Source organism: Hirundo rustica, chromosome 12, assembly GCF_015227805.2.
Source record: "Hirundo rustica isolate bHirRus1 chromosome 12, bHirRus1.pri.v3, whole genome shotgun sequence".
In the NCBI taxonomy this organism is placed as follows: Eukaryota; Metazoa; Chordata; class Aves; order Passeriformes; family Hirundinidae; genus Hirundo; species Hirundo rustica.
Genome location: NC_053461.1, coordinates 4126686 through 4138907, shown reverse-complemented (window position 1 = coordinate 4138907; position 12222 = coordinate 4126686). Strand labels below are relative to the sequence as shown.

General features: G+C 46.1%; 1 protein-coding gene across 6 annotated transcripts in view; it reads right to left on the bottom strand.

Moving 5' to 3' along the window:
* POC1A (POC1 centriolar protein A) overlaps positions 1–8750 on the bottom strand; it is a 70745-nt gene extending 61995 nt beyond the window's left edge. For all 6 annotated transcript variants that reach the window (XM_058422195.1, XM_058422194.1, XM_058422193.1 and 3 more), the window contains exons 1-6: positions 8653–8750; positions 7320–7404; positions 6468–6639; positions 5412–5591; positions 4196–4303; positions 2808–2923 (exon numbers count right to left, since the gene is read on the bottom strand). In XM_058422195.1, the coding sequence (XP_058278178.1) occupies positions 2808–2923; positions 4196–4303; positions 5412–5591; positions 6468–6639; positions 7320–7404; positions 8653–8670 (679 nt within the window). In that variant the 5' untranslated portion in view covers positions 8671–8750. The remainder of the gene's footprint in view (positions 1–2807; positions 2924–4195; positions 4304–5411; positions 5592–6467; positions 6640–7319; positions 7405–8652) is intronic.
* Between the last annotated feature and the right edge of the window lie 3472 nt (positions 8751–12222).

Below are 12222 nucleotides of genomic sequence, written 5' to 3'. Positions count from 1 at the left end.
TGTTGAAAATCTTATTCTGAGTGATTTGTTCTATTCCTCACCCCCTTAGTGTCTATATTCAGATAAATGTAAATGTATCCTGTCAGTAAGGAAAGTCCTGAAAGGAATCACATCAGAAATAGACAAGGTTAGTAATGTATCACTTCTTCCAAGTTCCAGACGGTAAATAAAGTATTTCCAGCTTCACTAAAAACCCCTTCCATGATGGAAAAAAGTCACACAGTTGCAGTTGCAGCTTCTGTGCCCAAGGACTTCTTGGTTCTTATAAAACCAGAGAAAAGTTCATCTCTGCTGTCAAAGCAGCTCATACCTCCCACAAGACCATTCATAACACCTCTCCAAAACACAAGCCAACACATCCTGCCACCTCACTTGATTTCATGCTGTAAACAATAAATCCAGTGCAGCACAAGGTGGTATCTCCCAGTGACTTGTTGCCACAAGCCCACCCTTCTGCCAGCCAAGCCCTAGCAAAATAAGAGCCCCTTAGGGGACTTATACTGGAAGTTAACATGTAAAATTGAGTCCTCCCAGCCTGCACAAAACTGTCCCAAGCCCCACAACACTTCCTTTACGTTATGCAACCCTTAGTAATCATCAGAGAGAAGATAAATTAGGATGAACTCGACACAGCCACAGTCTCTGCTGAAGAGATAACCATCATCAGCCCCATCCAAACTGGATAATAGTACCAATTATTCATTTTAAACATGAATAAAAAATAGGTTAGAGCTGTTTCCATCGACCTGCTACAGAGGTGTCCCACACACAGCTTTGGTCAGGAAAAAAATGCCAGGCAATACACACTGGCCATTTTTGTAGGGGTTGTACAAAATCTGCTCTACAAAAGGGTCAGTGCCATGCAGAGAACCAAATAAAGCATCTGCGTGTTCTCCTGTACAGTAAACGTGACCAGAGCATACTTTGCTTGGCTCAAAGCAAAACACACCATACAAAAGGTTGCTCTCTACTTCCAGCTTTCATTTACAAATGTCACAGTCAGAACAAGTGCTGGCAACAAGAGCAACACTGCTAAAAGACTAATCGGTGCTGGAAACCAGCCCAACCTAAAGACGCAAGAGCCCGAGGCAGGGCTAATCATCTATTAACTCCTCCATGTTTAAAATGGATTCCCCGGAAATCAGGCAGCATCAGCACGTTCTGAAAGCACAGATGCCACCTAGTGGGACAGGACTGGCAGCCTCACAGGAGAGCCACAAAACAAACTCGGATTTAGCCAAAAGGAGGTGCGTATAAACCTTCAGAAGAGCAGGACTTATAAACGTACCTCCAGGACATGCTACAAACACATCAGTTTGTGGCCATAGATGCATGAAGCGACTGCAAAAAGCCACCATTGCAATTTAAGGCTTCTTCGGCTATTATTACTATTTTTAGTTCAAAGTGTAATACACAGTTAGGATTTACACAGCAGCAGTTAAAAATAACCCAGGAAAATGATCACTTCAATAGCAAGGGTGTCACACTAAAATGCCATTCAGTAAGGGTGGGATACCAGGGAAATATGTAATTCCAGGACAAAAAATAAACCTGGCAGCCAAGCCTAAACCACATTAGATTTGGACAATTTAATAGCTAAGTGGAAAGCAGGAAGAGATGACTTTTGAGCCAAGTTACACTGTGGCTGGAAATATGCAGATCTTGCCACCATTGAATAGCTGATAAAGCAGGTTAAAGGACAACCTGACACTGCCCAAGTATTTAAAAACACTACTGATTTTAGCAACAAGATTTCAGGAAGGCATTTCCAAGTTTTGATATGGCCACAAGTTAACAATACTTATTACACAAATTGCACGCTCAATACTGATGAACTGGAACAAGTCATCAAAAAATCTGATTTCTATTTTTTCTAAAACAGCAGAGAGCTGGGACTGACTGTGATCCAGAAGAATGACTGAAGCTGTGAGGCTGTCACAGCAGGAATGCACAAAAGCTGATGTTGAAGGCAGAAAGAAGACACCAATCTCCTGCCCCACGTCTCTGATGTACTTTACAAGCATGCAAGAAGCAGTTCCTCAGAGAAAGTTAGCAAAATTAAGTTTAATAAGCTATCAACACTGGAAACAGTGTTTAAGAATGAATTCATTTTAAAACATCACAGCAGCCTTAAAAGCTGTTATTAGCAAAGAAAAGCCACATTTTGGCTGAAGAAACTAATGCACAGGATAGGTCAATCAATGTCAAGGAAGCTGGCAGGGATGGGAAAGCACCCTTCTCCTATCCAGATCTACCAAACAGCAGCACTAATCAGTGAGACACAAAAGTGTAATGGGAGGACATACCATTAGGAATCATCAAAGCTAATTATGGAAGCTGAAAAACAGAGTCTGGAAAAGGAACCATAAACATGGATCATAGTATAGAACTGCAATTGACTGATTTTGATTTTCCTTTTTTGTTGATTTTTTTCTCATAAAAGAATCTAACATTTTGAATAGCTGGAATACAATTCTGACTCCTCCTATAGGCATATTCAGAGGCAAAGGCCACATCCTTTTTAGTGCACAGCACCTTCTCAGTAACACTGAATATGAGCCAAATGGCATCATAGGTAAGACCCATGCCCACCTGCAATATGGGACAGCTTCAGAGTTAGCTCTGGAGCTAAACACAAAGCAAAGCACGATGTCTGGTGAAGAGAGGCTCCTGCTGGCAGGCCTAACCTAGCACCTTTTTGGGAAAGCAGCAGCTGATGGAGATTGAAGCTGAAATCCATCCTTGGAGTTCAGAGCAATTCACATCAATCCATGGAAAGGTTCAGCTTTTGTAAGCTCTTGACTTGCCTTGGTAATGCTGAAGCAGCCTGTTCATCCTGACGTCCCAGAGCTTCACCGTGTTGTCCGTGCCCCCCGCGGCAATGCAGTTACCGCTGGGATGGAAATCCACGTGGTTCACAAACCTGTCAATGGCAAGCAAACCCAACTGCTCACCTGAAACTCCTGCTAAAGACCAAAAAAGCCTTTTCAACAAGGGAAGCTACATCGTGACTCACAGAATGTTAAGGAAAGGAAGAGATAACCTGAAAATTTATTTTGCTGAATTTCTCTTAAGATCTTGCTTCTAACCCCAGGCAGACTGCAGGCTCTTACCTAAGCACATCTTAAGTAGATCACATTACAGGTGTAGGAACTGCAGACACAAACTTCCTGAAATCTGATGGATCCAACTGTCACAACAACATTTTCAAGTGCTCATTTAATGTTTGCATAATATATGTCTTCTATTAAATTAACATTATTTCCAGAGCGATGTGTACAAGACTGAACAGAGATTTGTCTTCTGTTAACTAAATTTAAGATGGAACTTAGTGAATTTGTGCCTGAAATCATAAGTTGCCACTAGGAAAGTAGAAAGGCTGAGGCCAAATTTCTTTCTGGACCCGAATCCAATCAATTTTTAATTTGAACACGTAAGTACAATAAAAGCTTCAGACCCTTCAGGGAAAGACAACGACTCCTCACCAAACAAACTGGACAAAATTCATTATCTTCTGAGCATTCTTGTAGCAAGTACTGAAAAAAGTTGAGATATTTCGATAAGTTGCTTGGACAGAGACATACTTAAGAGCACTGAAAAAAATGTCTGAATTGTCTTAATATTGTATATTACCCAGAAAGAACATAATACTGCACTAGAAATTCAGTGCAGCAATGAATTAGGGAGATTCCAATCTCAGTTCTCTGAGGACTTGTTTTATGGTTCTGGGTAAACTATCTCTTGCTGTGGCTCAACATTCCAAATTTAACAGCTATTTTTCTGAGTGCAAAGTGGCGTTTTTGAATAACCTCATTATTTAAAAATTTGAAGATGAATCTAAGCATCCAAGTGCCATTCTGTCAGTAGACTTTTGTACTTTTAATTTATGTCAACTCAGAGCAAAATAAATGAAGAAATAAGGAATTTAAGCATCTCTAAAAACAAATAAGCACAAAGAAATTGAGGCTTGATGTGCTGGACAGTTACTGAAATATAACCCTCACAGTTCTAACTTTGAGCAGTCAAAGGGGCCAGGGTAATTCTGGGCCTGGCCCTCATACTGGCTTCTTTTGTAAGAGGTGCTAATGGTTTTTTAAGCAGTTTTATAACTGCCAGGACAGGGACCTCTAACCTCACAAACCAGGCGTAAATTCCCCAGGTAACCCCACTTCAGACATCAGCACCAGGTACTTACCCTCCATGCTCACAGAAGGAGTGGATGCATTCTCTGCTGGTTTTGTCCCACAGCTTGACAGTTTTATCATCACTGGATGACACTATCAATCGTCCATCAGGAGAGAATCTAAGGCAAGAGTTACAGCAATTAAGAAAAGCCCTCAAATGAAAGGAGTACGGGGTTAACTGAATTTGGCCAGCTGTTGAAGTATGTAAACACATCTCACTTTTCAACAAGTCACAGAGGCATCAGTGAGACTGAAAATCCAATCAGTACATTGAGGGAAAAGAAAGCAAACCCTAAGTACTCAAACTATCCCCAACCCCACGAGCATATAAAATAACCCCCAGGAAAGCCTTGAGTCTGACTAAAGATCTTGTGTCCTCCTTGTTTCAATTCAAGTGTACCTCAAGTTATTTCTCTGCCCTGATTCAAAACAATTCCTGCCTTTGCCACAATTCAGAGCAACATAGTCACAAGCAAACAGCTGCAGTAGACCCCTCAGCATTCCAGTGTCTTAGGAGAATATATTAAGTTCCCATCTCAAAATATTATATACAAGACAGATCTAGATCTCTCTTCAGAGGCATACATGTTACAGAATCAGGACTCGAGTCCCTAACTACAGATCATCATACTGGAAAAACATCCTTTCTGCTCTTCTGTGGGCATCTACATTGCTACCAGCCACTGCCACCACCACATTCCAGAACTGTAATGAACTTTTCACCTACAGACAGGATAAACCTGGGATAAACCATGGCTTTATCCTGGATACACATACACATAAATAACTCCTTGAAACCAAATCTGAAACAGTTGTCAGGAAATAATGTAATTATCATGACAGCACTTACAACAATTTGGAGGTAGCACAGGTGATCATTTTAACAAGGGGCATGACAAGTCTAAAGAAACTAAGCTGAAATAACAGTAGAAACCTCTCCTTTTTTCTGTTAGCAACTTCAAGACGCTGAATTCTCCTTACCAGATAAAAACAAAACACAGAACAAATCACAAAGCAGGAAAGCCTCTGCTGGACAGAGATTACTGGAGAAACACAAAGTGAGTGCAGACTATTACTCAAAGGATGTTTCTGCAGGTCAGAAATATGTTTTAGTCAATAGACACACCTGAATCACCCTGAATAGAAATGTGCTGCAGCAGACCACAACACTGAGCCTCTGCTCTGAGGGATAATCTCCATCTCTGTCTGTCAGAGAGCCATACTCACCTGGCACAGCGAACCCAGTTGATGTGCTGACTCAGTGAGAACAGAAACTTCTGCCTGTGAACCGTCCACACTTTGACTGTTTTGTCATCAGAAGCTGTAACTAAGGACTGCCCATCGTTGGAGAAATGAACACTCCTCACAGTCCCTGTGTGAGCCTTGAACACAGTCGATTCTCCTTTGCTACACAAAAGGGAAGAGCTCTTTAGAATCGCACAACAGGGGAGCAAAGACATTCTGTACCTGAAAACACAGAGCTGTTGTATGCTGAGCAGTGCTAGGAACCATATGGGAACTGCGTGTGACCACATTAGGATAAAAACATTGAACCAAGCTTGCCCATGCTTCATGAGCAATACAGAATACACAGCTAAGACCAGTTATTCTAGTTCCATATTGGAGGCCAATTCAACAGGAAACAACCCATGTTTCCTATAACGGGGAAAAAAATGCTACAGCTAATTTGTGCAAGCATTTAAACATTTATGAAAACATCAGTGTGAAAGAAGACACTGAGGCTCTGTACTGTTGCCAGGTCTTAGGCTGCAAGGCAGGCAAGGAGAGAGGTGTTTTCACAGCTCATCCAGACAGCCAAGCCAGCAAAGACCTCACAACTGCTCCTGTAATGGCCCGAGCTCCAGCTGGCCATTCCAGTGCCACATCACACAAGAAATAACACACTGAATTCAGCACACCTGATGCTCTACAGCTGTGAGCAAACTGCCATTAACTCAGTCAGGCAAGACAATTCAAATGTGTTCAGTTTTCTTTACACCTCACTTCCAAATAAATGCAAGATGCATTTTTCTGGCAAATAAACACAAGGCATATTTAGAGATCCAACAGGTTTATGGAACTCCCGGTCCAAAATCTGTCTCCAGCATGTACTGTACCACCAGGAGCTCCATATTCACAGATTGAAGAGAAGACAAAGACACGGTGGCTCCTCTTTCCCCCAAACAGATCCCTGTCCCATAGCCAGAGAACTGCTACAAAGAAGTAAGGAGAAATTCCAAGCCACAGTTAAACACAAAGAGAGGGAGAAGGGAATATACTCACACATTAGGGATCCACAAACGGACTGTTTTGTCTCTAGAACCTGAAGCCACAAGGTGACCAGAAGGTGAGAAATGGACACACAAAACTGCATCTTTGTGGCCCACAAAGCGATAGGCTCTCATCTGAGGCTTCATACTCCAGATCATCAGGGACGAATCCATTGAGCCACTCACTGAAATGAAAAAGGAGAAACAAAACCACACAAAAACAAACTTGCATTAGTTCAACTCCAATTACACTAAAACTACATTTCTCACTCAGTTCACCATCACAGCTTCCATCAGTCTCAACAGATTGCCCGTGAAGCTTCACCAGTCCATTGCAAGCTGTGTATTTCATTATTGTCATGCATATCCTTTCATGAGTAATTCAAACACAACAAGGCCAGCCATGCATTACTTTGGACTGACAATTTACTACCAACAGTCCAGCCATGCAACAGCTGCAGAGGCAGAAGCCACACAGGTTGCAAATCTTCCACACACTCAGGAAATGAAGGTTATCTCATCACTTTTTTATTGGCAGAGCCAGGTATCAGCTGCAGCAGGTTAAATGACACTACAGATTAAGCAGAGAGGACTGGTGAGTTGGTGACTTAAAAGCACCCTGGCTACACCTCCCTCCAACACCTCTCCCTTGTGGCAAAATGTTGACCAAAGTCAGCTCAGCAGTTCTTTACAACATATTAAAAACACAAGCTTGCAAGGTGAGTGGAACACCTTTGCTGTTATCAGGAAGCATCAGCAGGACCTTTTGCTGTTGCAGAGCTGTTACCTTCACTGCTCCCCACATCTAACTAAAGCAGAGCAGCTCCTTCTTTATCCTCTGGCCACTAAAACACAGATAATTTACCCAATTGTTTCTTAGCACAACTGAAGTCCACACTAGTGACAGCATCTCTGTGGCCCTTGAAGTGCCTCTCCAGGGATGGATCTTCCTAGAAGACAAGAATGTTCAGATACTACAGATTTAAGAACCATCTTTTTACAATAAAATCATTTTATTTCTACAACAAGTGAAGCAAGCCACATAGTAACCCTACAAAAAACAGGTAGAGGCAAAAACCATTGTGCAGGCAACTGCGCAACACATAACACAAACTTCACAAACACCATAAATTTTTAAAGAAGCAGATTATCCAAGCTGTTATTAGCTTGGAACTTGGGTGAGTGCACAAATCCCTCATGCATTTTTACAACACGCTGCTGGCACAGAGACTCTAAAGGTGACTGTAGAACAGATAAGCCATGTCCATGATCACCTGAGCTGGCAGCCAAGCTCAGCTTTGCTCTGACAGCTGCTCATCTCAGCTCAGGTATAGCCAAGAGGCCACTATTTGCACAGAAGAGACAAACTCGAACGATTTAACACATCTGCTGAAACAGGCAGGAGGAACGAGAACTGCAGCAAAACAGACTGACACACAACCCTTCCCTCAGCACCTTGCTGCAAAGGCCAAAAAAAAGCTAAGGCCAACGTTTTTTGCCTGCTGCCTGAGGTCAGGCAAAAAAAAAAAAAAAAAAAAAAAAAAAAAAAAAAAAACAACCTAAGACCCGAGAAAACTATTACAAGAGGTTTTAACACTTGAAAATTGCACAGGGTTCAGGACAGCTGATCAGCCTTCAATCCCTGCTCTCACACACATTGCCCCTGCCTCCCTGGAAATCCCCACCACAGGCTTTTCCCGTTCAGGACTTTACCAGAGCCCCCTACTCAGACAAGCATCCGCAGAACAGGGCAGCCCTTCTCTCTCAACACCCAGCACCAGCCCTCCGCAGACCCAGAACAGCCCAGAGGTGCCTCTCTCTCTGCACAAACACAGACCAACCCCAGCTGCAACAGCACCGCAGACCCAGGGCTAGCAGCAGCATTAAGCTCCTCGAGCCCCTCGGTCCCAGCTCAATCTGCATGATGCCACCCCACGGCAGCACTGAACCCCCCTAAGCCCAGCACTGCCTCCCACCGCCACCCCGGCCTCAGACACCCCCGGGCCGGCACCAGCCCTGCCTTCCCCTTTCGCTCTTCCCTGCACAGCCACAACCCTCCCGGCTCGGACACAACGGCCCGAGGGCTGCCAACGCCGCCACCCCCGCTCAGCGGCGGTGCCCCCAGCCCTCCGGACGGCCCCAGCCCCGCCGCAGCGGCCTCACACGGGCCGTTCCGGCCTGGCCCGCCCGCCCCTCACCTCGCACACAGCGGCCATGACGCCCCGCGGCCGCCGTTCGGTTCCCGCGCCGCGCGCGCCCCGTAGCAACGGCACCGCCCTGCGAGAGGCGGGCGGGGGCGGGCCCGGCCTGAGGGGATGGCGGGGCGGGGCCGGCCTGAGGGGATGGCGGGGCGGGCCCGGCCTGAGGGGATGGCGGAGCGGGGCCGGCCTGAGGGGATGGCGGAGAGGGGCCGGCCTGAGGGGCGGGCGGGGCGGGGCGGGGCCGGCCTGAGGGGCGGGCGGGGCGAGCGCAGCCGAGCCCGTCACGGGGCTCGGGGAGCTGAGGAAAGCCCCTTTCGACGTAGTTGTATCAGTTATTCTGGCAGGTTTGGGGCTTTTCCACCCCACCCCTTTGCCTCGCTGCTGCTCTGGGGCTCAATGGCTCCAGAGCCTGGTGGAGGCGCTCCCCGGATCTCAGCCAGAGGAGCACCACAAGGCCGTGCCCTCTAGAAGCCGGGCCGGTCACTTCCAAGAAGTGGTTCAGCTGGTGGGAGATCAGTTGCTTCTGCTCGGTCTGTGGCTGTTCAAAATAGGAACTTGCCCTGGGGTTGTGCGAAGAGCACAGGACAACCGAGGAAGGGTTTTTCTTCCGGAAGTTTAATACCAACTGAAATCTATTTCTTCCAAGTCTATTCATCTCTATCTAGGAACAGCGCTATTACTTAGACACTATGGACTGGCACTGACTGCTCTCTAACAGGTGTCTGTGTGAAGCCCAGATCTGCCTCTCCATGAAGCTTGGGTTGACCATCCAGGCTTCAAAAGGCCGTTTCCTCTATCTCTTCTGCATCTGGGCCCCTTTCTGTAAGGACCCCTCTCCTCTTGCACGTTTTCAACAGCCCGGGATGCTCTCTGTTGAAACTGGGGTTATAGTAGTAGAGGACCTAAAACAGGCAAAGGAGAAGAGTTAAAGTTACTCCAAACTGCAGCAGAAGATCATGTACTCTGAGGGCCGTGTAGCACCTAAAGCTCAGGCTAAAGCTTGTGATGGTTGTGTTCAGGCATCCCCACCCCTGGGGTTTTGCCTCCTGAGAGCAGAGCAGTATAGGATTTTCAAAAGCAGAACAGCTGCTTTTGAAAACCAAATATCAATATTTCTCAGCAGCTTCAGTGCAGATGTGAGCAGGCAGGTAATCTTGTTGGTCCTTTGGTGCATCTGCTTGGCATTGGGCAGGTTTTCAGGTTTGATGCAGCAAGACATAGAGCAAAGACATTCAGAGAAATCAGGTTATGCTGAGTCTGTCCATTCCCTTAATGGGTTCAAACTCAGCAGAAATGTATCTTACCCACATTTGTACTAGTCAGAAAGACTCGCTCAAACCTGCCTAAGCACAGCCTGAGAAGGAAATAGAAACCAGACCACTTGCTCCCATCCCCGACCCCTCCATCACAGAATCACACACTGCCTTGGGTTGGAAGGGATCTTAAAGAGCATCAAGTCCCAACACTGCTGCCACTCACTATGCAAGGGTGCTCAGAGCCCCATCCAGCCTGGCCCTGAATACTTCAAGGGATAGGGCATCAACTACTCTCTGGGCAACCTGTGTCACCACACCCACAGGGAAGGATTTCTTCCTAACATCTAATCTAAACCTGCCCTCTTTCACTATATGACCACTGTTCCTTGTCCTGTCACTCTCTGCCTGCACAAAAAGTCCCTCTCCCTCATTTTTATGAGCCTCCTTATAAAAAGTGGCTTCTTTCCAACCTTCAAATGGCCCTCTATGAGAAGGCCTTCTTTGCTGTGAAGGTCCCTCTCCCCCCCAGATTATCACAAGTGTTGGTAGCTGTGCAGAGCAGCTGCTGTACCTGGCTGTGAGCAGAAGCTGCTGCTTCCTCTGCCAGGAATTCAGGCAGGGAGGCAGATCTTTGGAAATTCCGCTGCATTTTCGTGAATCCATATGCATTCAGCTGTCGCATGAAACTTTTAATTTTCTGTGTGTGGAAGATCTGCTGTCCTTCCCTGCCCAGCACCTCTATTTCAAAGAGATCTTTGTTGATGGCCACACATTTTCCACCTTCACTCCACCAAATTGACTGAAACTTGCCACTTTCCAGCATTTTCCAAACCTTCTCTGGAAAGCGCAGGGACAAGAACTCTTGCTCCATGGCGATCGCCCTGGACAGTTTGGCCGTGTCCCACCAGCTGGCAGGCGAAGACCAACTGTCACCAACAGACAGCAGGTTCCAGTGGGATGTTCTGGAAAATCACTGTGGTGCCTGTGCTGTGCTGTGGGGACATTGCAGGTGACATTTCCATGAGGGTTGGCAGTGGTGCCCTGGCATGGGAAGCAGCCTGAGGAGAAACTGCTGAAGAGAGCTTGTTGCCTCTCTGTCCCACCAGTGGTGGAAGTCCAGAGCCCAGCAGTGTGCACAGAGCTGAAGGGCTGTGGGCAAGCAGAGGCCTGGGCCTTGTCTGGCTGCACCAGGAGTGGGTCCCCAGAGAGGAGCTGGCATGGCTGCAGCCTTGGGCAGCCCAGGGCCCTGCTTGAGGAGCTTTCCAGCTGGATTCCTCTGACACCTGCAGAAATGTGGCTCCCTGGACCTCTACAATGCAGAAACAGCAGCTCTAGCATGGGGAATCCTTTTCCTAACATCTCCTGCCCCCAAGCATCAGGGATTCCTTGATGTCAACCCATTGTCTTTGCAAACTTCTTGAATAGGATTGCATTTTTTTAATCTAGTGGGTTTAAAATCATCTGGGAGAGATGTGTAGGAGAGTGTTGGGACAAGATGGACCAAGGGACACACTTGCCTCATTTCTGGCGTGAGACCCAAAAGCAGTAGTCTCCTTTCCATCCATGAATGAACCAGCAATTAGGCTGGAGGCACAAAGCCCAAGTCCTCACTGGTCAAGAGATGTTCTGGTTTACTTCATCTGAATCACTCCTGCTTTGTTCATAAATGCCGAGCCATGAACACAATCCCGTGGATTGGTCTTCTTAGGGAAGCCATCCATCCTGCTCCCTGCTGCACTGCCATCCCACAGTAGACAGTCTGCTGGTTCAGGAGTGTTTGTGTGCCTAAGAAGCTCTGCATTCCTCCCTGCCCTTTGAGGTACTGCATCTGAAGAGATACATTCCTCCCTCAGACATGGCCTTTCTGCCCACATAGCCACAGATTTTGGATCTGGAAGTCTGAAGTGGTTTCTAGCTTGGACTGACCTGTTCCTCATTAAATTCTTTGGCATTTGAGTATTAGCTTTTATTTCTCTGCACTGAAAAAAAAATATATTTATATATACATGATGCTAAATATGCCTGAGGTCTGAAAGAATCTTGTCCAATCCATTTCAGAGAAATAAAAAACAGAAATACGTTGTGATTGCACTCCCATTTCTAAAAGCAGGAAGTGGGAACATTTGCTTTAATTGAAGGACTCCACCACCCAAAAAAAACCCTAGTTGCCTTCTAGATAATAACAAGCAGCATCTGTGGTGGCCATAGGTGGTTTCCTTTCCTTACCATGGGGTGCCACTGCATAACACCAAGAGCCAGAAGTGACAGCAGATCATTGGTGTGACACTCTCACGTGTGGGAGTTCAGAGCA